Source organism: Cygnus atratus, chromosome 25, assembly GCF_013377495.2.
Source record: "Cygnus atratus isolate AKBS03 ecotype Queensland, Australia chromosome 25, CAtr_DNAZoo_HiC_assembly, whole genome shotgun sequence".
NCBI classification, from domain to species: Eukaryota; Metazoa; Chordata; class Aves; order Anseriformes; family Anatidae; genus Cygnus; species Cygnus atratus.
In genome coordinates, this window is record NC_066386.1 from 4,898,866 (window position 1) to 4,924,853 (window position 25,988).

The 25,988-nt window shown below is 42.5% G+C and overlaps 1 protein-coding gene across 2 annotated transcripts in view; it reads right to left on the reverse strand.

Annotated features, from left to right (window-relative positions):
* The window catches only part of WNT9B (Wnt family member 9B), a 46,843-nt gene that overhangs the window by 15,179 nt on the left and 5,676 nt on the right, over positions 1 to 25,988 (reverse strand). For both annotated transcript variants that reach the window (XM_035566885.2, XM_035566886.2), the window contains exons 2-4: positions 22,785 to 23,041; positions 16,433 to 16,698; positions 14,964 to 15,520 (exon numbers count right to left, since the gene is read on the reverse strand). In XM_035566885.2, the coding sequence (XP_035422778.1) occupies positions 15,044 to 15,520; positions 16,433 to 16,698; positions 22,785 to 23,041 (1,000 nt within the window). In that variant the 3' untranslated portion in view covers positions 14,964 to 15,043. The remainder of the gene's footprint in view (positions 1 to 14,963; positions 15,521 to 16,432; positions 16,699 to 22,784; positions 23,042 to 25,988) is intronic.

Sequence of the window (25,988 nt, forward strand, 5' to 3'; positions counted from 1 at the left end):
GGAAAAAGAGGCACAGGCACTTTTTTTTCAAAATGTGAAGTGGATGAGTCCCAACCATGCAATTCAAATAAGCTGTTACAATGTGATCTAGAGTACTCTTTACACCTGGCTTCTGTTTTTAATTATGTGAGATTATTTAGGTCTCCTGCAGCTTTTACTGATAATAATTTATACTAGTCAAGTAACCAGCATGTTTTGAACATCACTGTTGCAGGAATAAATGCCTCTATGGACATCCCTATTAGAGAATAATTCCCCTATAATTGCTTTTTCAGTGTCATTTTCATTGAGTTAGAATGGGCAGTAATTACTTTGAATGTTTAAACAGAAAATATTCTGTCACTGCATCAAATGAATGATTCTAGATGTGGAAAGTGTCCTTCATAACTAGTAAAGAGAATCATATTCTACTTAATTTATCAAAGAGAGAGTTAAATGGCAGACGTATAAGGAAGAGATTTTCAAGAACAGATGTCTGTTTGTTCTAACAGGCGATGGACAATGAAGATGAAGCTAGACATTTACATTAGATTTCATGTATGCTTTCCCATCATTTTTTGGGCATGAGCAAAACCAGTCCACAAATCAGCAGGAGCTTTCCCCTCCTCCCCATAACTTTTTCAGTAACCCAAGATTTGTTAATGTTGTGGCTTAGCCCCAGTACGGCAGCTAAGCCCTACACAGCTGCTCACTCACTCACTGCCCGGGAGAGAATCAGAAAGGTAAAATCTGAGAACATTTGTGGGTTGAGATAAAAAGAATTTAACAGGTGAAGCAAAAGCTTTGTGTGAAAGAAAAGCAAAATGTCAAATTCATTCAGTAGTTCCCATCAACAAGCAGATATCCAGCCATTTCCAGGAAAGCAGGGTTCATCACACATAACGTTTTCTTGGGAAGACAAATGACATCACTCTGAACCTACTCCCTTTCCTCCTTCTTTCCCCACAGTTTTTATTGATTAACATGATGTCATATGGCAGACTATTCCTTTGGTTAGTTGGGTTCAACTGTCCTGGCTATGTTCTCTCTCAAGAATCACAGAATCATACAATATCCCAAATTGGAAGGGACCCACAAGGATCACAGAATCATAGAATGGTTTGGGTTGGAAGGGACCTTAAAGATCATCTAGTTCCAATCCCCCTGCCATGGGCAGGGACACCGTCCACTAGACCAGGTTGCTCAAAGCTTGGCCTTGAACACTTCCAGAGATGTGGCATCCACAACTTCTCTGGGAAACCTGTTCCAGTGCCTCACCACCATAACAGTAAATAATTTCTTCCTTATATCTAATCTAAATCTACCCTTTTTCAGTTTGAAGTCATTATTCCTTGTCCTATCACTACACTTCCTGACAAAGTATCCCCCAATCCTTTTTAAATTGTAGCACCCAAAACTTCCCCAGCTGCGAGGTCCTGCATCTGGGTTGGGGAAATCCCAAGCACAAATACAGGACAGGCAGACAATGGATTGAGAGAAGCCCTGAGGAGAAGGACCTGGGGGTGCTGGTGGACAAGAAGCTCAACATGAGCCGGCAATATATGCTCACAGCCCAGAAAGCCAACCATATCCTGGGCTGCACCAAAAGCAGTGTGGGCAGCAAGGCAAGGGTGGTGATTCTCTCTTTCTGCTCTGCTCTCGTCAGACCCCACCTGGAGCCCTGTGTTTTGGTCATGGGGCCCCCAACACAAGCAGAACATAGAAGTACTAGAATGAGTCCAGAGGAGGGCCACAAAGATGATCAAGGGGCTGGAGCACCTCTCCTACAAGGACAGGCTGAGGGAGCTGGGGCTGTTCAGCCTGGAGAAGAGAAGATTCTGGGGAGACCTTATGGCAGCCTTCCAGTGCCTAATGGGGGTCTACAGGAAAGCTGAGGAGGATTTTATGTGCATGCTCTTGTTTACTAATGCTATTAAGAATTAATATTTGCTCTTTGGTAACACCTGGAAGCTTACTTTCAGCCTGGGCATCTTTGTACAATGCTGTGCAAAACACTAATAGTTGGGGGGTGGGAATGGGGGGCTGCCCATGGTCACAGACATATCAACAGTGGAGTTAAAAGATGACATTGGACTCCTGTGCCATGAGGCAGAGGAGAGGCTGGCCATGCTGCTTTGTGCCCCTGAAAACCTATGCTTGGATGCTGGGGGCTGGGGGTTGGGGAGAGCGTTGGGTTATCGCTGTAAAAACAACCTAATACAACATGCCACTGTCTGTCTTGCAGAAATCTCATATGACCTTGGGCTATGAGCCACAGACTAAACCTCCTGTTCAAACCTGATCCATCTCTTTCCACAGCCTGAGCAGGAGGAAATGTGAGCCTAACATTGGCAGCTCTGGTTCCTGATGTGTGTCACCCTTCCCCTTCAGCAATTCCCCCATCTTTTCCAAAGCCAGGGTGGGAGAAGAGCCCTCTGTCCTCCACAACACCTGCGCAGGCTGTGGCTCTCAGAGCCTCTGGGCACGCAGGGCGAGCCGAGAGCAGCTTAGCAAAGAGGAGGGGAAAACATGTTTAAGGAGATTTTTTTCATAAAAATGTGCTGGTTTCAGGTGACCTCAGGGTGTTTTTGGATAGCAGGGAAGGGATCATTCTCCCCCACGCCCAAGTTAGTGACACAGCAGTCGCAACCTGGATGAGAGCAAGCTGCTAATCTTTATTTCTCTGACTTCCATGCTGCTGGGCTTCTCCAGGAAAACAGGCAAGCATCTGCTGGCAAACATAGCTGTGGAAAGGTTTTTCATCTTACCTACACTTATCTCCTGGTTTATGCTCTTCTGTGGGTCACTTGTGCCCATAGATGTTTTTTATCGCCAGTTTTTTATGTCCAATTTTTCAGACACGTTCTTGCTGCTCTTTTTACTTTCCTCCATTTCTTTCTCCCCATCTCTAGACCTGCTGAATTTGTGGAGGAGTAAAAGGATTAAATGTCAGGAGAAATTATTCCAATATTGAGAGAGAGAGAGAAGAAACTCAAAACAGGCTTAGATTTTGGACTGTAACTGAGGAACACAAAACAGACAGGTATCTTTATATATCTTCCTGCTCTGAGAGACCAGGTGACTTTCTGATGGGAACTGGAGTGACTATGTGAGTACTCAAGCTTACACCCTGCTGACAGCTCTTCTCAAGACAAGCACAAGTCCCAGAAGTGCCCTGCAGATGAGCGTAAACCAGAACATAAATACTGGGAACTGGGGGACCAACAACGGTTCTCCTTTTCATCATATAATATGTCTTTACCTGCATGGTTGAGCAGCCTTACAAGGTATATCTGGATTTGGCCCAGCTTACCCTGCTAACCCCAGCCATGCCTCCATGCTCTCTAGGTATTTTTGCACTGGAGCTTGCCTGGGGCAGTGCAATGCCATGAATAACTTTCCTACTAAAAGCAAGAGGGGATGGAGAAATGGAAGATGCAGGTGGGTTTGGGCCAGAGCAGCAAGGGAACAATAAAGAATCTGGGTTGAATTAAGGATGAGGGAGGGAACACAAACAATAAAAAGCAAAGGTAAGGGACATTGGAGCAAAGCCAGCAAATCAGCTCAAGTGGCAGACAAGAAAGTGGTATCAAGGCAACTACAGGCCATGGATTTATATCTATACAGCAGTATCACAGCAGGACTCCAAGGGCTCCTCCAAGGGCCAACATGTGAGTCAGAAGAATAACTAATTTCATGTGTAAGAGATGAATCCATGAAAACCTCCTTCTGGAGATGTTTCAGCAGCACAAGGTGTTTTCTTGGCTAGCTTCTGCGTCCTATGCATACACAGAATTTTGTCACTTGACCTATCAGGGTCAGACAGGTCTTTGCAAAACTCCCAAGAGTAGTATATGTAGCTGGAGGAGTAGAAGTGATTTGGGGGGGAGAGGGAGGAATGCAACAAAATTGTTAAGCAGAGTTTTGCACAGACATCTACAATTTCTCTACATAAGCAGGGGTCTATCGAGGTGCAAAGCAACAGAAACATGAGAACACATGCCGCTACAAATGATATCGCACCTGGCACTAAAGTAAAAGTGTCTTCTAGCTCAAAACATGCAGTGCTGGACCTAGGATCTAATATCTAAGATCAATTCCCAGCTGCCTGTAATGATATAGGAAAGAACTTAGCAGCAGATAGAGCAAAGCTGACAATCTAAGTGCCATATTGTACATTCAGTTAAAGGTGTCACTGTAGGTAGTAAATCTTGGTTCTGCAAGGTCTCTAAAACAAGGCTAGCGGCTGAGCAATTACAACTTTGAAAGGGACCTTTCCCATGTAGTCTTAGGGGTTATTTCTGCATCCAAAATGTTTTACCAACAGATATTGTCAATACCCTCAATACCCGAGAGAAAGGAGGCATCAAAATTTTCAGACCTGATATTCTACTAAAACAAAAAGGAGAAGAATCTCCAAAATGCTCTGAAAAACTTTTGTGACAATGTTTTGAGAAATGTAAGAGAAATGTAAGTTCAGGGGAAAAACACGCAACTTGATGGGAAATGAGGAATATCAGTAGGCACAGAAAACAAGTGACCTGTGCCTCTATACACAGCTGAAAGGAACACATAGGTTTCGGAACTGTTTATTTTGATGGGTAGTTTCTATCAAGTTTGGCTGCCAAAATGTCTTATCTAAAGGCTCTAACATTTAAAATGTGCTGTAAAACGTTAAATGCTGATAGGAATAGGTAGTTTCTCTATGAGCTGATGGAAATAATATCATCCAACACTGTCAGCTCAGGTTTCTGATGGAAGCCTTTGGACAACGTGGGTGCGTGGAACTAAGAAACTCGTACTAGGTCCAGAAAAGCCTGCAAAAGGTATCATGACTTTTACATTTCAAAAACAAGTCCTGGCAGAAAGTTTTCACAAAATCTTTGAGAGAATTTCAGAAGAAAGGCACTAGCAAACACATCACAGACCACAGAAGGTACCATCCCAGGCACAGTTATATGACTTACACCTAGCATAAGCTTGGAAAAAGCCACAGGAGTTCATTTGCCTTAATTTTTTTACTATAGATGGCCTTATCCGGGAGGTGTCTGTTTCTTTTCACTAACTCAGATTTACAGCTGAAGCTTTCAGCTCTCAAAAGTTTGGTTGGAAGTCCCTGAAGCACTCAGCTTTATAAAACCAGAATCTGAAGCAAGTACAAACATACACTCAAGAATGTCTTGAGTACTGGAGAGGAAGTTCTTTGCCATTACAGAAACCAGAGCACAAAAAGAGGTTTTGTAAAAGTTGTACAGGGCAGCAAAGGCTCTCTATATGGTTGTAACTAGGCTGACCTCCAGCTATGGGGTTGCTTGCATTAACCCGATGTTAGAGCACGAGCATGAAGAAGCTACAGCATCATCATATTTCAGCGTGCGGAATGATAATGTGAATGCTAGCAAATCTGTGCTAAGTACACACAGCTCACACTTTGCAGCTGTCACTGAATGTTTGCTTTGCACAGTCGTTTAGATGCAATTGTAGATGAGAGGGAAAACATCTTGACTGGGAATTGCCAGAGTCATCTATTGCTGGTAATCCCCTTGACATGAAACAGAAACCTGATCTGTGCTATTTATTAATTGCTGACACTGAGCTGCTTGCTCCCCCAAAGCAATGGGACACTAACTGTCCATGATGCTACAGAGAGAGCCAATCTGACCTAGAAGACACTAATCTACCAAGAAGAGGTATTTCCGTCATTGTCTATATCTAAGATGTGACTTGCATACTAGCCCTTGCTGTTTGTGCCTGCGGCCCCTGATGCTGTCTTGCCTAGTGACAGCTGTGCCTCTAAAGAGTTTGCTGAAGGTCTCCACTACCTGGGAGAGATGGCAGGGCTGGCCGAGACCTGTGGCAGCATGTCTGCCCCAAACACAGCACACCTCCAAAAAGCAGGAGTCCTGCCTGGCCATAATGGTCCAGCTTTTCTCCATCCAGCAAGGTGGGGGATTTTCAGCATGGCCGCACAAACAAGCAGGCATCCTACTTGCCTCATTTGCCAGAAGCTCTTTCCCATGACATTTTAATCCCACCGTGACAGGAACAAGCAGCACAAGGAAGTTTCATTGCACCCACCCAGTGTGGCACATGCACAACCCCTCCGCTGTGTGTATGCCTGATAAGACTGAGAAAACAAAGACCTCACATCACGATTAGCCCAGCTAACAGGGCACAGGAACAGATGATCCCAGGAAGATGACCTGCCTGCTCAGGGCTTGCCTTGCTCCATGTGTGACCAGACTGGCACTGCTGAGGGACCATGTCATCTCACTTGTTCTCCGAAAGTGCTCCTTCTCTTCTGGAGCCATTTCCTCCCACAGCAAAATTTGAAGTTTCCATTTAGTCCCTGGCCTTGGACCTAACAGCCTTGCTGCCTTTTGGTGCCATGAAAATGCTGACAGGCAAAACTATCCTGTTAGGATACTTATGCTTAAGGCCATACTCTGGGAGAGATTCAGGCTGCAAGTGACTCAGAACAGCACAAGGTCAAGCCTGCTTCCCCTCAGCATCTTTTCCTCATCTTCCTGAAAGTTAATTTCTTGTTGTCTCATTGCTGTGTTGCTGAGCATCTAGGAAAAGCATGGCAGACACTGCAGTTCATATGACAGCAGAGACAAGGTAGGGAGGAGCTCTTAACACACGTTGTCACAGACAAAAATCCCCAAGATCAGCACCCCCTCCACCAAGAAGAAGGTTAAGTAGATACCACTGCCTCAGTGGGGTAGGGGAAGTATTAACTGGGAAAAAATGGGGATGCATAATCAGCCATAAGAAAGGCTGCCAGGCATCTCCCCAAGAAGCCACATGTTGCCATCAGTGAAGAAGCCAGAGGCTGCTATGAGAACACTGTGTGGCTCCCCCCAAACTTCCAGTGACTACCTCATTACAATTGTGCTAGTGGGTTTTTTTTGTTTGTTTTTTGTTTGTTTGTTTGGGGGGAGGAGGCAGAAGAGGAGAATGGTGGGGGGGAATTCCTGGGGAAAACAGGCTGGTCAATGCCATGAGCCATGCTGGTGCTTGTGGCAGACAGACATTCCTAGCCTGGGGCTTGTGCTTGATCTGCTACTGTTTGTCTCATTAAGTTCCCCAGAAAATGTCGCTGACCTTATGAAGCCTGTCCACATAGAAGTATTGCTTTTCATGCAGACTTCACGACTTTGGTGAACCCATGCCTATGGCAGACCTTAGGAGACAACAGGAACCTCCAGAGGAGAGCAAAAGGCTGGCAGAGGACCCACGAGTGTCTTGAATTATTTATCTTCCCCAATGTGCTGGCATGCTTTACCTAGGAGAACCCAACTACTCTGAACAGTATTTTTGGCACACTTTCAGCTCAGTATGTGCCAAGGAGCTGGACAACTCAGTAGAACTTTAGGGCTGAGCAACACTATCCTTCTTTCTAACAGGCCAGAACTGGAACTCAGAAGTTATGTGCAGAAGCTGACAAGTGAGCTGGTGGGGGAAGGATGGAGCAAAAAGATCCCAGCAAGCAAGCAATGCACAACATGAAGTGGCTCTGCTGTGGCCCATGACTGGCAGCTCTGGGCCATGCTATGCCCAGGCAGTTACATACATTGGCTATGGATTGTGCTGAGCCTTGGACACAACAGCTATCCATGCTGCCTGTAGGGTTTAGCTTGGCACAAGCATCAGATGCATCCTGTGGCCACGGCCCTTCCTCTGGTCTTGCATGGTCACTGTTGAGCACCATAATGAGGTGTAATGAGGTGACAGCATGCTGTGGTGGCCTCGTGCCAGACCAAAGTCTGGGGAAGATATTTGGGATCACCTGGTAAACCCACTCTCAGCCAGTGCTCAGGAGTACTGGTGCCAGAAGCTCCCATGTGCCCAAGCTGAAGGGCAAGAATAGCCACTGGTCTGGTGTCATCCCTCCCTGCAGAAGGTATGATCCTCTACACATCCACAGGCTTCCCTCAGACAACTGCCCCAGGGAGAGTATGAGGAACAAAGGCTAGCCATAATCTTCCAGGCTGAGCAACATTTGCATCAGTCCAGTTGCCCAGTCACATGCAAACAACTTACAAGGAAGCACCAGGGGCACCAGGGCAGAACTGAGCAACAGTTTTGCTGCTTATGGAAATGCACCAGCCGTAATTATGGTGGGATTTGTCTCACTAGAGTCACATCTCTTCAACACAAACATACCTGAACTCAGCATGCCTGGACAGCCCTTAGTGTTGGATGGGCAGAAATGGACATTTCCAGGTAGGTTCTGGAGAGGGTGCAGGTAAAGGAGAACTAAAGGAATAAAGTCAATGTGCCAGTGGAGGAATGGAGTTATTCAAAGCTATTTCCCAGTGATTTTCCTTGAAAAGAAATGTACACTTTTAGAAATCAACTGGTATTTATTGACTGACAAGAACATCAGCAGAGCAGACACTAGTGCAATACTGGACAACACAGCCAGCTACACAAATACGTATTTTATAATCAAAAGGAAATCAGTTATGGATTATATAAAAACTAGGACAAGGTACAAGCAGGACTGTAACACAACTAAAAACCCACAGCACCATTTTCTTTCTAGAAAATACAAAAGAAATATAAATAACATCCATACTTCTTGTCACAAAAGTTGTACATCTTGAGGTAGTCAAATGTTTTGTTTCCCTTAAAGCACTGCCTTTTATTGTTTGTCTTTTTTTCACATGACATTATATTGCTGCAAATTGGCCTTCCAGTCCTACACATGGTGCCCAAGGGCACAGAAGTGGTTATTGTATGAGTGGGGTTTGTTACCCTGTTCATTAATGTTTCTTGGCTTATGTCATTCTTTTTATTGATCTAATAAAGCACCCCCAAAACTAGCATTGTGCTGCTCCTCCATCACAGCAGCAGTGTTGCATGGATCCTCAAGGAATTAAGTGTCTAATCATTTTTTGGCCATTCTCCAGATAATTGATTTCTTCCCAGGCAGTCAGTTCTTAACTTGGGGACAGCGGGGTAAATCCACACCAGAACTTATATACACCTCACTAAACTTTTTCTGATTATTATCTCCCTCCTGCACTAAGCATGCTGGACACAATACTACCAAACCCAGCACCACAAAACACCAGGACCAGCAACAAAAACTGTACAAGGAAGTACACACAGATATAGGGAGTAACCTGTGACTGCAAAGTAGCCTTCCATAGTAGTAAGGGTTCCTGCTAGCTCATAGGAAACACTGAGAATTGTCACTTCTCAGGTTTCTTGGATCTTAGGTACAGAGAAAAGAAGTCATCCTAAATAATAATTAAAAAAAAAAAAAAACTATACAGGAAAGCATGTGCAGCTCAGATTTTTAGTGTCAGTAGCCATATTAAGGTACATTTGTGCTTGGAAAATAATTGCTTTATAGCCATGGCATACATTCACCTATGCTGCTAAAAAGACTTTGATGTAAATAGGATCCCCTTGTATCTCCAGCTTGTCATTTCAGGAACTTCTTTGCACATATAACAGAAGAGGCAGCACATCTGCTGGATCTGTAGTACACCATAAGGTGCACAGCATAATTAAAAAGTGCACACACACATCAAATGGAGGCCCAGCTCTTTACATCTCAGATCTCCAGGAGATGGCAGAAGAGCATTGCTCAAGATGATGTTGCTTGGTCTTGATTCTTTAAGAAAATACAGTTCAAACCTGAGAATACTGAATGCCGAACAGACCCATGTTTTGCTCCCTGGCAACACAAAGCCTCTCACTAGTGTTAATTGAACTAAAGCATATCTCTGAACATCAACCCAATATATCTCAAGTTTAGGCAGTAAAAAAGTTACAGATAACTGAATGGAGAAATAAAAAAATAAAAAAAAAAGGGAAAAAATAGCTATCCGCCTCAGGCAAAATTCCTCACTCTTAGGATTCAAGGATACCAAAAGGAGGGATATCAACATTGCCTTAAACACAAAATATGCTCAAGTCCTTTCCCCCGGCCTCATGTGGCATTTCCAATAATTATTTATTTCCCCATCCATACTCATCATGTGGTTTCCAAACATTGAAAGGCTGTCTATTCTGGTTGGCAGGGACTGACCAAAAAGCCTTTTAACTGTGACAGGGAAGGGTTGAAATAGGTTTTGAGCTGAGCTTGCAGAGCAAAGCCAGGAGGATATCAGACTTCCTTGTCCAGACTTGGCTTGACAGCTCAGTTAACAACCAAAACTTAATTCAGCCAGATGCCAATCTTCTGTATTCCACTGAGCCCGAATTCAAACCAGTCATACCACAGAATGAACCATCTCTTCCTCAGGTCTTTTCCATCTTTACCATTTTAACAAGCAGCACTGAGCATTGCAGGATATAGAGCTGCAGACACAGAAGTCCCCTCTGGTAGATGAGAAACCAGTACTTAATTTTCCTCTCAAGTATCTTTTGTCCAGCTCTTGATCAACATTTTGCCTGTGCTGCCAGGGCTTCCAGGCACAACCTTACCTTTAAATTTACTTTATTTACATTATTATTTGATTCTAACACTACAAAGTTTATGTGAGATCCCCATGAGACTGTGTTAACCCAATACTCAAAACAAAGGGCAATGCCATCTCATAATCCCTGGCAGCAAGACTAGACGAAAACACTGTGATGCCAGTTACAACAGCTCATGGGTCAAATGGTAAAACAGAGCATGGCTTTAAAAAACATAACTAGAGGTAATCCCTGCACATTTCAAAGGATCCAGCATTTTCAGTGACAAGGAACTTGGTGACACCTTCTCAAAAGCATGAATGTCCATATGACAGGGGCTATACATAAAAAAAAAGAGATCTTTTCGTACTAAGGATTCATCCTGTCTTGAATATATTCTCTTTGCCTGAAAGAGTGTCAGAGGTCCAACTGAGCCCAAAATATCCACATTGAGGGGGCTTGATCTAGTTGCCTAAATACAGGCATCTAGTCCTTTTGCCACAAATCTATCCTCTGTTTCCCACTGACATCAGTGTTTCAGCCACAGAAGATACAAATAACCTAAGCTGCAAGTTCTACCAGTCTGACCATATTCCTCTCTGCCTAAATAATCATCTTACCATCTTTCTAGTCTTGTTTTTTAGCCTGTTGTGCAAAACACCTAACATGCCTCTGAAATGCACTCACCCCCTGCTTGAAGCATTACACTTAGGATACAGAAAAAGAATATTACTAAAATAACACTTTTGACTGTGTGAAAGCCAGACTTGCCTTTAGGATGGATGAAAGAAGCCTACCAATTTAAAATGCTCTTGACAGGAAAGTGAAGTGTTTCCTTCCACACTCACTGCAGAGCAGGACCAGGTCATTGGAGAAGACCAACAGACTTACATACAGTGCGGGTTTTTTTGTTTGTTTGTTTGTTTGTTGTTTTGTTTTGTTTGTTTTGTTTTTCAGGAATGGTAAAGAAAAGCAAGTCTGAGCAAGGCAAAAAGCTTCACTTTGAAATGAGCTCATTCTGCAGGTAACTGGGGAGGACCCCGATGGCCCTACAAAAACCAGCCAGGTCCAACGAGGCTCCCATCTAGCCTGTAGCCCATCAGCCACTTCAACCAACTTTCAACTTCTACTCTGTGACTGGAGTAACTGGGGAGGAAAGAAAGCAGACTTTCAGTTATACGTGAGATGAATTGTAGATCTTCTCCAGGAGGTCCATGCTGGTTTTGCAGGGCAGGAATGCATCAGAGTTTCATAGACCATAGCTCCCAGTGCACAGCTTGACAGTTCCTACTGCACGGGTCAATCACAATGCTGCTCAGCAGGGTCACCCAGAGCTCACTAAACACAAAGCTCTAAAGTGAAAACCTAACACCCCTTGAGACATAAAAAGCCTACTCTTTTCCTAAATGAGAGAGCAGATTCATAACCACTTCCTGAAATCCAGCTGTCAGCAGGTAACACTGACTCAGATAACATTACTAGGAGATTAAAGAAGTGGATTTTTTTATTCAAACAATTTCATGGCAAAGCTGGAGACAGAATGTACTAAGTCGTAGAAAACCAGTTCCATCCTGAGCTCTTGCCTGCAGTGACTGTGCTGATCAGGCAGACAGGACTTGCATAATGTGTGAATCCCAATCTATAGTAATGTGTCTAATGGAATCCCCTGAGTTCACTTTGTCAACATTAGCCCAAAGAGTGAATAAAAAGGAATGAGCTCATCAAGAACACTTTCCACCACCTGGGAGCATCCTACCTGACCTCAGATTATGAGATCTCAGTGTAGAGAATGTTTAGTGCATGCCCAGAATTTACTGGTCCAATGGACAACCAAGAAATGTAATTTTTTAAGGCAAAAGGACAGAGTGGTGGGTCACAGAACCACAGAATCATAGAATCATCTAGGTTGGAAGAGACCTCCAAGATCACCTAGTCCAACCTCTGACCTAACACTAAGAAGTCCTTATCCACTAACAGTTGGATATCATTCTTTAATATCCAACTGTGCTTCACCCCTCTGCCCAGGTCCCAGTCCCTGTTTAAATGAGAATGCTCCATGTAATGACATAGTAAATATATCAATATAACATTGACAAATAACCCTCAAGTGACAGGGTACTCCCTTGCCCTCAGATGTCGTGCAAGCCAAGAGGTCAGTAGAGCAAGCTGCCTGGGATAAATAGTACAGACGAGAGCTAGTTCCTTTGTCCCTTCACCTATGATTCCTGTTTCTAACAATTTTAATTCATTGGGATACTTTTTCATCAAGAACATTGAGACTCGTGGGAAGATTTCAACTCCAGAAAGATTTAAAGCAACATGTAAATAATGGTCTGCTCAATATTAATTTCTGGGGTATTTAAAAAGGCCAATTAACCCAATTTGCAGCATTATGTCTGTCATAAACACTTTAATTCAGTTCAAGTCAACTTAAGCCAGAACAAGGGATAAAAAGTAATAAGCCCATTAAGAGACCTGTAGATAGCCAAAGGGAAGGTGTTAATGGCCTCTAAACAGTTAGTTAATGGCTAGATCTGCTCTGAGCCAGTTCTCTCCCATCTGTTTATAGAGCAGAAATCAAGAATAGTTGTAAAAACCAAAGAGCAACAACGTCAAGATAATGTGAGTACACATCACTGCAAAGTAATTTTTTCAAAGTGTGTGTAAATGAACGCTCAAGAGCTGGAGCACACTCAAGAGCTGGAGCACACAGGTGAGATCTCACTGCTTTTTAGGAGAACTGAACCCCCCACATTGAAACCCCGCCCAGTTCAGCCTATGGCTCAGTCGGTCTAAACGACCTAAACCAGCATCTTCATCCATTATATTGCCTGTGAATTTTGATCTGAGGATGAGTATTTAAATATTCTTTTTAGCATTATCCAATCTCCACAGCAGCATCCTGCTCACTGGCTTATAACCATTACCAAGGATAAGTAAATACAGCACCTTCGTTTTCTCAGGGACCCTCCAGAGCTGCTCACCATACAAACTGGGAACCTCTAACTAACTGTAAACTCAGCACTCAGGTTGTGCTCAACACCTCTATGTGTGCATGGAGGCAAGGTCAGAGACTGCCTCACTGCCATTCCCAAGACTGCTTTTAAGACACAAAGACACAAAACAGGCTGCTTCCATTGTGCTCATCTTAAAGTTCACTAGAAAAACATGACTCAATGCCAAGGTATGACAACACTGTAATGAGTACATGTGTAGCCAGTGTGTCCTTGCCACAAAGAAGGCTTACACTAGGCTGCATTATGCAAAGTATTGCCAGCAGTTTGGGAGAGGTGATCCTAGCACCTGGAGCACCATGTCCCGTTCTGGGCTCCTCAGTACAAGCAAGACATGGGCATGCTGGAGACAGTCCAGCAAAGATGTCCACAAAGATGATGAAGGGACTGGAGCATCTTTCCAGGGACTGGAGCATCTTCTCCTCAGGAAAGGCTGAGAGAGCTGCAACTGTTGTCTTCCAACCTCAACCAGTCTGTACTTCTGTGCTTCTCTGGACAATGCTCTTCTCCCAGGTCACCCTCTCTCATGCTAGATGCCTCTATTGTCTAGATATATCTAGCTTCTCAGTGCAGAGATTGTCATTCATGACTTGCAAATTTTTAAAATGCTCCAGTTACTGTAGTTCTTAATTCCCTTTGAGAAATTTTACTTCTCATTTGCACAGGGCAGAATTGTGGGATGTGATGCACACTGTGCACCAGAGCAGAGTCATACATATAAGACAAAAGAGGCAATGAAAGTTTGATTGGGAAAAACAACAACAGCAACAAAAACAAAATAGATGCTTAATTAGCACCATCACCCCGGATCCACCACCACCAAACAACCTCCTGCAAGGCAGTATACTGCAAAGGATTATTACTTCACAGACCTCAGCTGAGTTCCTGTGATACAGGCACTTTATCAGATACAGTTCCAAGTTTCCTGTGTACAGCAAGGTTAATACATGGTTACAGTGTGCGTGAAGTCTAATGCCCACAGTGTACATATGATGGATGTGAGCTCCATTTGTTTGTAAAGTGGTATTTCTGAGGCACAATTCTTGCATCAAAATGAAGCTACTCAACAGTGTGTGTTTGAGTTCAAAGCAGAAAAGATTCAACCAGCTTCCAGAGAACATAACTTAAAATCCCCTGCTGCCAGAGTAATTTTGCCTTGGTGCAGGAACATGCCTGTCTCTGCTGCATCAGAATCCAGTCTCTGCTTAGTTGCCTCTCCAGTCCCTTTCTTCTCTTGTCTCCAGGAAACAGGGCGCAAGCCCTCATTATTTCAGTGTGACCACCCCAATGCATTTACATTTGTGCAAGTGAGGGATGGTGGGGGGGGAAATATTCCTGCAATTGAGTACAAGCTCAAGAGAGAGATTTTGACTGCCTCAGTGATTCTGCTGTCCCCTTATTACTACCTCTCTCTCTCCCTCCTTCCTGATTTGTTACCTGGCAAAACTTCTGGTTTTCACCCCTCATACAGGGGCTGTCCCCAGATTTGGGGATCTCAGCACTGAGGTAATAGGAGCACTAGACATTTTTGGTGCTTGCTTTTTCCCTTACCCCACAGTAGAGAATTATGTCCCACTCTCCATACTTCTTTCTTGTACTCTAGGATTTGTTTGGACCCTCTAGAGCTGATTTTACTGCTTGCAGCTGTAGACCACCTCTTCTTGCATGCACTGTTGGCACTCAACATAGCAACACCACTGCACCTGACAGTGGCAAGAGAAGGTAACCAACCGGCTCTGGGTGTTATAGCCTCGTCCACAGCACATGCTGTCACAGTTGCCCTCGCGAGAGCAGGTCCTCCCAGCAGTTCCCAGGGAGTATTTGCTGGGCCGGCAGAAACTGGGGGAGTCTTCCACATACACCAGGTCAGTGGCACGGGGCGAAGCAGGGTGCTTGGTGGAATGGCTGTGTCTCTGTGGGCTGGCCAGCTCTGAGTGGCCCACAGCATCATTGGTGGTGCTGAAGACCTTGACAGCATCATCATAGCGCAACTTGAGGAGTCGTCCAACTTCATGGAAAGGCGAAAGCTGCTTCCAACATGTCCGGACAGCACATGAACCAGAGACGCCATGGCACTTGCATGTGGTTTTGAGACCGTTTTTCACAGCCTGATGAGGAAGAGAAGCAGTAATCATTATCTCCCAGGACCACGAGCCTGGTTCTGGGTAGAGATTACACTTCAGTTGCAGACAGCCTGAGAGTACTTCAGTTTTATTGGCATTATTCCTATTTTACAGAAAGAAAATGAAAAAATAGAGGAATATCTACAGAGTTGGTCAGAAAGTTAAAGCCTGAATGATTATAAACGTCTGAATATTGAGGCTAGTCAAATTCTTACTACGCATATGTTTGGAACAGCAGGAGTAGTCAACCATGAAACTGTGTATCTCCAGCATGGTCAATTCCCGCTCTTAGCATATTCAAATCAAGACAGAGCTCTAATCAAACAAGTAATTAGACTCAATAAATAAAAATAATGGTAAGTCAGTAGCCTGTAATATATAAGCCAAAATGCTTGATCTAATGGCCTCCCTAACCCAAAACTGCAACATGACTAGGTCCATAGCAAATCACACAGACATAGCAAATCTCCTCTGGACTCATAAATGATCTCAATAGTATCAACCCTTGATCTGCTTCATACTTCATACCAGCACTGAAGCTCTAGCTGTTGTCAAACCTCCCTCTGGCCATCACATAACCAACACAGTAATTCAGCCAGTGAGTTTCACAGCGGTTACTGTACTGCATATTACTACCACTCAGCCTTTGATATCGGTAGAGGGTATAGCTTGCTACTCTCCTATTCTGAACATCTAACTCCTCATATCAGCGTTCAGGAGACTTTCCAGGGAGCTCTCTCTACAAAACTGAGAGCCAAAACACACAGGTAAACAGGGGTCTGGTTTCTGACTAGGGGCAGTGAATACTCCTCTCACAAACACCCTTGGCTGAGGATGGGTTGGAAGACTTGCACTGAACCCTAACTTCTCTTTAGGCCTGCTGCTGCAACTCCTCACCTTGATGCCAACATTGGTGTTGTGGATGTCCACCTTGGCCCGTAGGTCTTTGCCAATCCTCTTCTGACCCAGGAATTTTTTCAGGAACTTTGTGCTGTATTTGAGGTTGTCTCCACAAACACCCCATTGCCAGGCCTTGCGGTTCTCCAGGTCTGGGGAGTCATCACAAGTGCAGCGCTCCATGCGCCCAGCACTACATGCTCTGGCCAATGAGTGGGTGAGAGCTGCAGAAGACACTGCATATAGGAAGGCAGTTTCCTTAAAACCTGCACAGGAGAAGGATTATGAGAGGGTAGGTGCAAGAAAGGCAAAATAAGGTGTTCATCCACCTCACTGGCTCTCCTGGCTGTCCATGAGCTAATACCAAGCACAATACTTGTCTTACAGACAAAAGAGACAAAATTCTTCCATTACCTGCACATAAATCCTAGCAGAGAAACCCAATATCAGGTTTGAAGTAACTGGTATATTAACATCCCAGTCTCACCTGGTGACTGAGACTGATTCAATATGGACACAGAAGACCACTCATGAATCAAAGGATTAGAAGGGCAATATACAAACAGTCTTGGGAAAATGTGCAACTACAAAAAGTGAAAGTCATGAAATTCTATTTGTCCCCCATCCTCACCACTGAGCTGATAGGTGTGAATAGGGGCAGTTGCTGAAAACATGTTGTTGTCTAAAATCATGAACTATTTTAAAAAGTTTAAAATCATGAACCAACTATTGTTCATAATAATGTTCACATAATAATCATAATATGTTCACATAATAATCAACAATCATGTTCATATAATCATGTTTAAAATCATGACTATTTAGCAGAGACTGAAAAAAGTATTTTAAAAATACATTAAGATACATATCTTCTATTTCAAAATGTTTTTACTTGGGACTATTTTGACTTACTAGTGGTATTTCGTATCGAAAGATGACACGCAGTTTGATTGGGAAAGGTTCCATGTTGGAAGAACATCTTTGGCAAGGACAGAATCTCCAGCATATAAGTGGATGTTATAACTTCTCTGTAAAGAGACTCCCAGCGACTGTGGTGCTGCTTTCTGAAGCTATTCTCCTTTTTAAACCAGGCTTCCCAGACAGGCTATGTTCACCCTGATAGATATGACCATGACACACCACAACATATAAACCATGTAAGAAAATACAATGCCTGAACAGAAATTGCCTGAAGACATGAGATCAGATAGGAATGGCCATGTGACATGATATCCATGAGCTCCAGAGATGTCCCAGAAAGCACCGATCGGCACATACCTGACCTAAACCCCAAAATTTTTTATTTTCCTGTTTAACTCATTGGAAAATCTTAACATTTCCTCCAGAGTTTATCTGCAAAAATTAAAACCAATGGAAAATTATGAATGGAATATTGCTTAACAAGTCCATAATTTAGGAAGCAGACCAAGGATGAGAAAGGCAAGTGACTAATCAATATCTCAGAATGCAGGAATGGATAAGACTGGCCAAAACCAGACAACTGTTGGTTTATGAAAGATACACTTGTACATTGCATGGAGGGAAACACATTGAAGAAAACAAATATTCCACACTGGAAAATTCCAAATTTCTTTCCACATCAGAAGGAAACAAATCTGTTCCCCTAAAAACATGAAAGAGAGAGAACCACAGAGATCTGATCTAGTCTGCAGTGAGCCCTGTTTTGTGCAAAGGTTGGAAGGGACCTCTAGAATTCATCCAGTCCAACCTCAAATCTTTCCATCATTCTATTCCCTCAAAGAATTCCCATCCAGCTGTAATAACAGATCAGACGAATGACTGCTGAGATCCGGGTGAGGTCACCATAAATCTGACCACAGAAGAGGACAAATAGTTCTTCTGATAGCTATCAGTAAGAAGAATGACAAATTGACTAATCATACACATAATGGAGAGGCTGTATTTGCAAATTCAAGACAGACGTCAAATGTGATTGTTCAAATTCCAAAATTTTAAAAGAAATATCTAGCAATAGTCTAGACATGAGAGAGACAAGAAAATATTGAGGAAGTCAAGGAGTTCAGTCAACAAACTTCTTCCTGCCTCCACATTTAAGTTGTTGTATCACAAGTAACAAGGGACAAGTAACTTCCAGCTAAGCTCTCTGATTGACAATGCTCTGTAAATGTTTGAGGGTACTGGAAGAATAATGAAAAAATGTCACCAAATCCATCTAAAGTTTTGGAAAAACTTGTATGGGATTCAGTCATTACAGATTTTGAATAGCAAAACAATTCTCACACATTTTCGAACACTGGTTAACTCAAAAGAAGGAGCTAAGAGAGGATAAGATACATTTGGGATCCTAAACTTGAAAAACAGTTCCAGTAGCTGATCTCCAAATACTTACCAGATTCCCAGTATCCTATATGAGATACTGGTACCAGAAGAGAGGAGTGCATTTTAGAAACACTTTCTCATACCATCTAAAGCTAGAAGTACCAGTCAGATCCACATACTCTGCTAAATCTGACTTTGTGGAACACCACACTGCTTCTGCTATTTCTGAGTAGTGATGGTTTGGTTCTTTCTGTGGTATTCCACGTAACTGCTGGCCAGATATCAACCCACTTGAAATCAGAGACCATTGCTTGTGGTCAGACCATTGCAGACAGCAGTAACTGAAGATAACGAGCGTACTTTCAAATCATGTCCTTTTTCTCCTCCCTCCCACCTCCTTTTATGGCAGAGGTTCAGTGTCAAATGCTTGTCTGAAAAATCTATGATTCCTTCTCATTCATTGCAAGGGACTGATCCCCATTTAATTAATTCACAAGCACATGAGTGAAGAGAAAATGAAGCGTCCTTAAGGCCTTGTTGAATAACAATGAACAACAGAGCAGCTATTTAAAATGTATTTTCAGAAGGATATAGCACAAATGAGCAGGAATCCACTCCAACAAACATGTTATTGAGAAGATCTAAATGGAGGTTTCTCCATGTGTGCTGGGTATCTATCCTCCCACTGTGTCGATGGTGCTCTTGTAACCACAGCCAGTGGAACCTGGCTGTCAGAGTCTGTTTTAGGGATGACTCCCTCTCCTGCCCCTATATTCACTAGGTGGCTAGTGACTATAATAAAATCTTAAACACTCTGTGCAAGGGGGAACACCTAAACACAGACATCTTTTTTGGGCAGTAGTAGGTTCAATTACAAACAACCAGCACAAAGTTGAATTTCAAGATGCTGAAACAAGCCAGCTACTCTTGGTAGGACCTTGCACATTTCCAAGTCTTCCTCTGAGCTCCCTTGAATTATTTCTCTAACTTAGCAGCCTATAAATACAGAATGACATTTGCTGTGATGGTAAGACACTGTTCTGTGGTATGGTGTGCTCTAGACCACAATGAAAACTATAACAGGAGGAGTTTAGCCATATGGTGACTCTGCCAAAGGAAAGATGCTCAAGGTTGAAGATTTGAAGATACTACAGTAAAGACAGTGTGAGCATTTCAGAGCAAGTGGAAGAAACAACTCTCTGGAAGAAAAAAAAAAAAAAAGGAAAAAAAGAAAAACAAAAAAACCACCAACCACAGACCAGAGAGGTATAGACCTGTATAAAGCTTTAGAAAAGAAGGACTTCTCAAGATCTTTAGCCCAACCACCTGCTCAAAGCAGGGCTAACTCAAATCAAGTTGTTCAAGGCTTTGTCCAACTGAGTTTTGAAAGTCTCCAGGGATGGAAATTCTATGACCTCTCTGAGCCACTGCTCCTGTGCTGTATCATTCCAACTTCCTCATAACATCAGTGAAACCACTGTTAGAACATCAAATAATCTGAACAACATGAAGCAAAGAAATGGAGAGAGGATTGTGGAGTGCTCAGTTCTCAAGGATTTTTCTGAATGGCTGGATCTGAGCTGTCTTTGCTATAGGTATTATTTTCCCCAAATCATCATGTTGTTTGAGATGAAATATAGCCTGCCTGACCTCCAGCAGCAACTGACTACATTTATGCCACACCTTGGAAACCAAAAAACTCATCACTATTTCACAAGCTTTACATAAAGACACGAACTGCCACCATGTACAAAGATGGCTTGCAATGTCTTTCTGGGAACATTTTAAATCCCTCTATTTTCATGGATTTTTTTAAAAAGTGAGAAAGGAATAAAGGGAGATTTTACATGGATCAGCGGAAAGCAATAGCCACCATACATGGCTGCAATAGTCATAGAAGGATTGTAGGTATGGTATGAAGGATGGTGTGTGTGTAAATATAAATATGTATATATACATGCTGTATACTTGAAATGCCAGCTTTATTTTCACCATCTACTTCATTTGTTGCTTTACATTGACAGTCTTCTGGATACAACTAGGAAACTCCTTTTGCATAACCTGCAATCCTTCTATGACTATTGCAGTCATGTAATAAAGCAACAAATGAAGCAGATGGTGAAAATAAATCTGGCATTTCAAAAACCAGAAAACCCATGGTATACATATACATATATATATTAAAAATAAGCAAATACAAAAAATAAGATGATGGCATCTGGAGAAGCAGGAAAAACATCTGTGATCCTAGCCAGTCACTGAATTTTTTTAGTTGTGACTGCAAATTAAGCGTGGCTTTTCATCTACTATAAAAATGAACCATCTCACCAGAACATGATCTTTTCTCCTCTCTTCCACTAGTAGGACCATTAAAGACTGTTAAGTGAATGCTTTTCTTGATGGCTTATCTACAATCATGACAATATCAAACTATCTAATCATTTCTAAGACTCTTCATCACTACTTGGGTGAAAGGAAAATAGTCCATTTTCTGACCGATGATTTCCAAAGCAGCAACAAAACAGCATTAGGAATTTGTGAGAAACACATCAAAAGAAGCAGCTGAAAATGTTCGTCTTCTTTGTGAAAGAAATTAACCTGTTTGCAAGATAAAGGAAAATGAGAACTAATAATTGCTTCCAGCCAACTGTCCTCTCATACAGGGGATGTACACAGCATACTTTACTGTATTAAATCATCATTTGATCCTTAAGATTGTGTAATAAAAGTTTTCAAACACTTATCCTCATCTGCCAAAACAGGTTTTAAATTACAGGTGATATTTTATTTTGTCAATCTGGAGTCCATGGAAATGTTGAGGCATGCCACCACAAGATAATTAAATGTTTTCCAGCTATTTGAAGATGAGGATTATTCAATTGTGATTTTCAAGTTCTTTGAGGTTGATGGAGGCAGACATGTCAGAAAGTCACTCAAAATGATCATGAACAGCTTCTTCGTGAGCTTAAAAAGTCACAATAGAGGTTTGCAATGAAGTAAATCTGATCTTGTATGTGCTGAAGTTTACTAAAATATTAATATATTTAATTGAATAAAATTTGATAATTTTAAATTGAAATGTTATAATGTTTCAATTCCAATGCTAATTAACATTTTAATTTCATCAAAGTTAATATTGGCTTATTCAGCTGCTTTTTTGTTAACTTTTATTCATTAATATTATTGAGGGGCTGAAACTGGGTAATACTGAAGACTGAAACTCAGCATATGTTACTAAATATTACCGAAGAACTGAAGCTCAGTAACAGGTTGGTCAGGTACTATTTGGATGAGGACAGGTTCAGAAGAGTGTATATGCATGCTCTGTGAAACTGCATTAAAAAATACTTTGAGGATCTATCCTCATTTAGTTTCCCTCAACTTCTTTTAATTTAGAGGATTTATTATGCTGTCTCCTACCTCAAATACAGCACTTACAGGACATTTTCTTCCCCTAAAGCCTTCTGTGAAACAGAAGCCATTGACTCTTCTGTTTGCTATATCTGAACTTTTGTGGAAACTCCAAATATATGAGAAAAAGTCTTAGGAGACATCTGTAAACATGCACTGAAATGCCTTAGAGCTGATAAATGGCTTTTTAAATGGAAAATTAGGATTAAATTCCGTATCAGAGAACAGCCAAGGTTTACATCCAAAGACCTAAAAAAAAGTCTTGTCTTAAAATGTCCCTTGAAATAAAGCACTAATTCTTATTTTTCAGAGAATCATTCCTGATTGACAGCCGAGAAAGATGATCAACCAAGAAAACTCCATTTTTGGACAAAAGTCCACATGACAAGAGTATGAACTTCCTTTTATATTTCAAACCATGACAAACCATTCAGGAAAGGTGAGGATAAGGCACTTGTCTATTTTGTGGCAAAAGAGCCCAAACTGCATTCCTATTCCCAGCTCTCATTCCTAGGCAAAGTAGATGATCTCTGAGCTGCCCAGTTAATGCCCCATGTCCTTTGCTGACTGTGAGATGTGTATTCCAGGCAATACAGCACCAAGTGAGATTTTATACTGCAAACAAAGGACTACCTTGTACCTCGCTTCAGCAGACTAGTCCGTCCTTCCAGGCTGCAGTTCCAGCGCTCACTGCGAAACTGGTACTGGCACTCCATGATCCCAAGCCGGATGGCATCACGCAATGTCTCTGCCAAGCCAGGCTCCCTCCGGCAAAGCCTCTTCTGCTTGCGGGACAGCTTCAGCAAGTCACACTGCTTCATGTGAACTTTTCCCTGGGCAGAATTTGTTGAGGGTCCCAGGGAAGGAAAGTGGGTCAGAGCTTCTTTCCCGGTCAGGCTGAAAGAAAGCGAAAGAGCATTGAGTCAAGGAAGACAGCAGTCATGGAAGAGAAAGGTGATCAGAGGGAAGGATAAAAGGTGATCAGAGGGAAGGATTCTGATACTCAGAAATTTCCTGGTTAGGGTATTTTACCAGCTCAGAAGTTTAATCAATACAAACTGATTAGATCGTGTACCTCTGCACCCCACACCAAGGCAAAGTAGCAGACTGACACTGCGGGGAGAAAGAAGAAACACATGGGTGTTGGCACCAGCAATGCACTTCAGGTGGGAAGCTTTTTTGACTCCATGAAGATGTGTTTTCACACCTCTAGTTTTGTTTCCTGTGCAGCTCTTCCACCATCACAGACATATTTCTTAGCCTACATTTTTCTAAATGGTGCTGCAATTCACTGTATGCCACAGCACTGTGCTTGCTCCATAAAGCATTAACCACATCCTTTCAGGGTTTTGTGTACACTGGTAATATGCCACTAGACGTAGCTAGGAAAGACCAATAGGGAGATACTATTAACAAACACCTTTTTAGAGTAAGCACAACCTTTGTCAGAAAGGAAGAAGGGGTCAACTAAAACGTATTGTGTTTGGTTGGTAAGTAGCTTTTTTAAACAAGAAATTAGGGTTAAATTCTGCGTTAGAGAAAAACAGGGATTTACATCTGAAAATAGTTTCACTTTTCATGGCAAGACAGTATTTTTCTTTACAAATTTATCTCCCTTGGCAGATTTAGGATGCCTGAAAACATGAAGGAATTATTGTGCTTTGAGGCAAGATTTGAAGGCTGCAAACAAACTGGGAAGAGTCATGCATTTGCACATTTATCTGCAGTGCCACTCCTTACTGCCAAACAGAGAAGAATCGCAGAAATCCCCCCCAAAACCAGAAACATCCAGATAAATGAAAACCTTTGAAAATCTTTATTCTTCAATACACCTCAGCCCTGGCATTACCATTTGCAGACTTCCCAAATTCCACTGTTTTATTTGCAAGTCCACAGCTACCTCAACATGGACAAAAAACGGGTGAGCCAGTTGGTTCTTGTTCCTCCTCCCCAGTCAGGCAAACTGGGCTGTGCTGCTCCACAAAGCAAGTGTGGGAGTCGGACAAGCAAAGCTGGATAGGGAGGGATGTACAGGAGCAATCTCTGAAGCATGTCTACAAAGACTACCTGGCTGCTAGCACCACACCAGTGGTGTAGCGACTCTTCCATTAGCTTCCCAGCACAGCTCAGCTCTTGTGCAAACCAAGCCAGATGGAGATGCCTTGCTAACAGTGGTTGGGACCTTGGTACAGAACCAAACAAGGCAAATCCTCAGAGCAGAGCAGGATGTGAGGTTATTCACCTCACTGCATCTTTTTTGGTTCCTTCTAAAAGCATGGCTCTTTTGTGGCTGAATTATCTGACCGGGTCTGACTGGTCATGTCTCCAGGCTTATGTTTCTGTACAACAAATGCCAGTCTGCACTGGCAGAGAGAAGACAATAGTCTGTGTCAGCGAACACAAGAGTCCACATTCTCTACCACACTCCAGTTCACAAGCAAAAAGAATGTTAACCAATGGAGGAGACCAGACTGAAGACTTACCTAGCTCCACAAAAGACAGACATTTCTAACACTCTGGTCTCAACTGTTCAAGCAAGTCCACACTCTCATGATGGATATAACCTTCCTTACGGAGGATGCAAATCCAAGTACTGCAGCTGCTGTTTTAGTTCCCCACATACCTTATAGACATCTCCTTGTGAGCTAGTTGTCTAGATCTCTCTGTAGTCAATCCAGTCTACCCAGGCACGGGACTTAGAGTACAGCTTAGCTGACCTAAGCCCGGTGCACTTCTGCAGTCATTGTCACAGTAACCTGCATCCTCCAAACACTCACCATTCCATAACTGTGTGCAAGTAGGATTAATTAACCCTGGGAAATCATCCAGAGACCATCAGACTAACCAAGAAACAAGGAATCTTTATGAATCATACAACAAATATTAAACCTAAGAAACTAAGAAGAATTTCTTAACCTGTTGTCATTGCTGAACTGGGGGACAGAAACATAAGATTTAATAGTGAAAGCCAAGAGAAAAACAGGCAATACTGAAAACTGAGACAGATATTTGGGGCCAAATTCAGCCCAAGAAACTGGAATTAACGCAGCTTAATGATTTTCTGAGTGCAATGCAGACTGCACAGTTCAAAACCAAGTCTGGCAACAAAGACTGCGTAGACAGGGCTACGACACTTGGTGCACAAGGGACTTGGTGTTAAACCTGTTGCCTAAAAGCACAATAGTGTAAATAGGAGAAAAGGTGGCAAATTCAAATTTCTATAAGAGATGTGAAGATCTACACAGGAGAAATCTGTTCCAGGCACATTGTGAGGCTACATGAACCTTTGATCTGATGAAGGACAGCCGCTTTTGCAATCTTGGACAGGGATTATCTCAAAGATATCCTATGACCTGCCAGTGGCCAGTGAGATTTGGGAGAAGCTGATATTGCCATTCTCTAAATCCTGAATAATGTTAGATGTTATTATTTGTGAAAAACTCAGTGAGGATAATGACAGACACCATAAAAACAAGTTTTGAAGAATTTGATTTAATTTTCAGAGCAATCTCAGTAGTGCACAGCAACTGCAACCTGAGACCACTGTACTGGTTTTGGCTGGGATAGAGTTAATTCTCTTCACAGCTCATATGGTGACATGGTTTGGATTTGTGATGAAAACAGTGTTAATATCACACCAATGTTGTAGTTATTGCTAAACAGTGCTTGCACAGTCAAGGTCTTTTCTGTTTCTCACACTGCCCCACCTGCGAGTAGGCTGGAGGTGCACAAGAAACTGGGAGGGGACACAGCCAGGACAGATGAATCCAACTGACCAAAGGGATATTCTATACCATATGATGCCATGCTCATTGATAAAAGCTGGGAACAAGAAGGAGGAAAA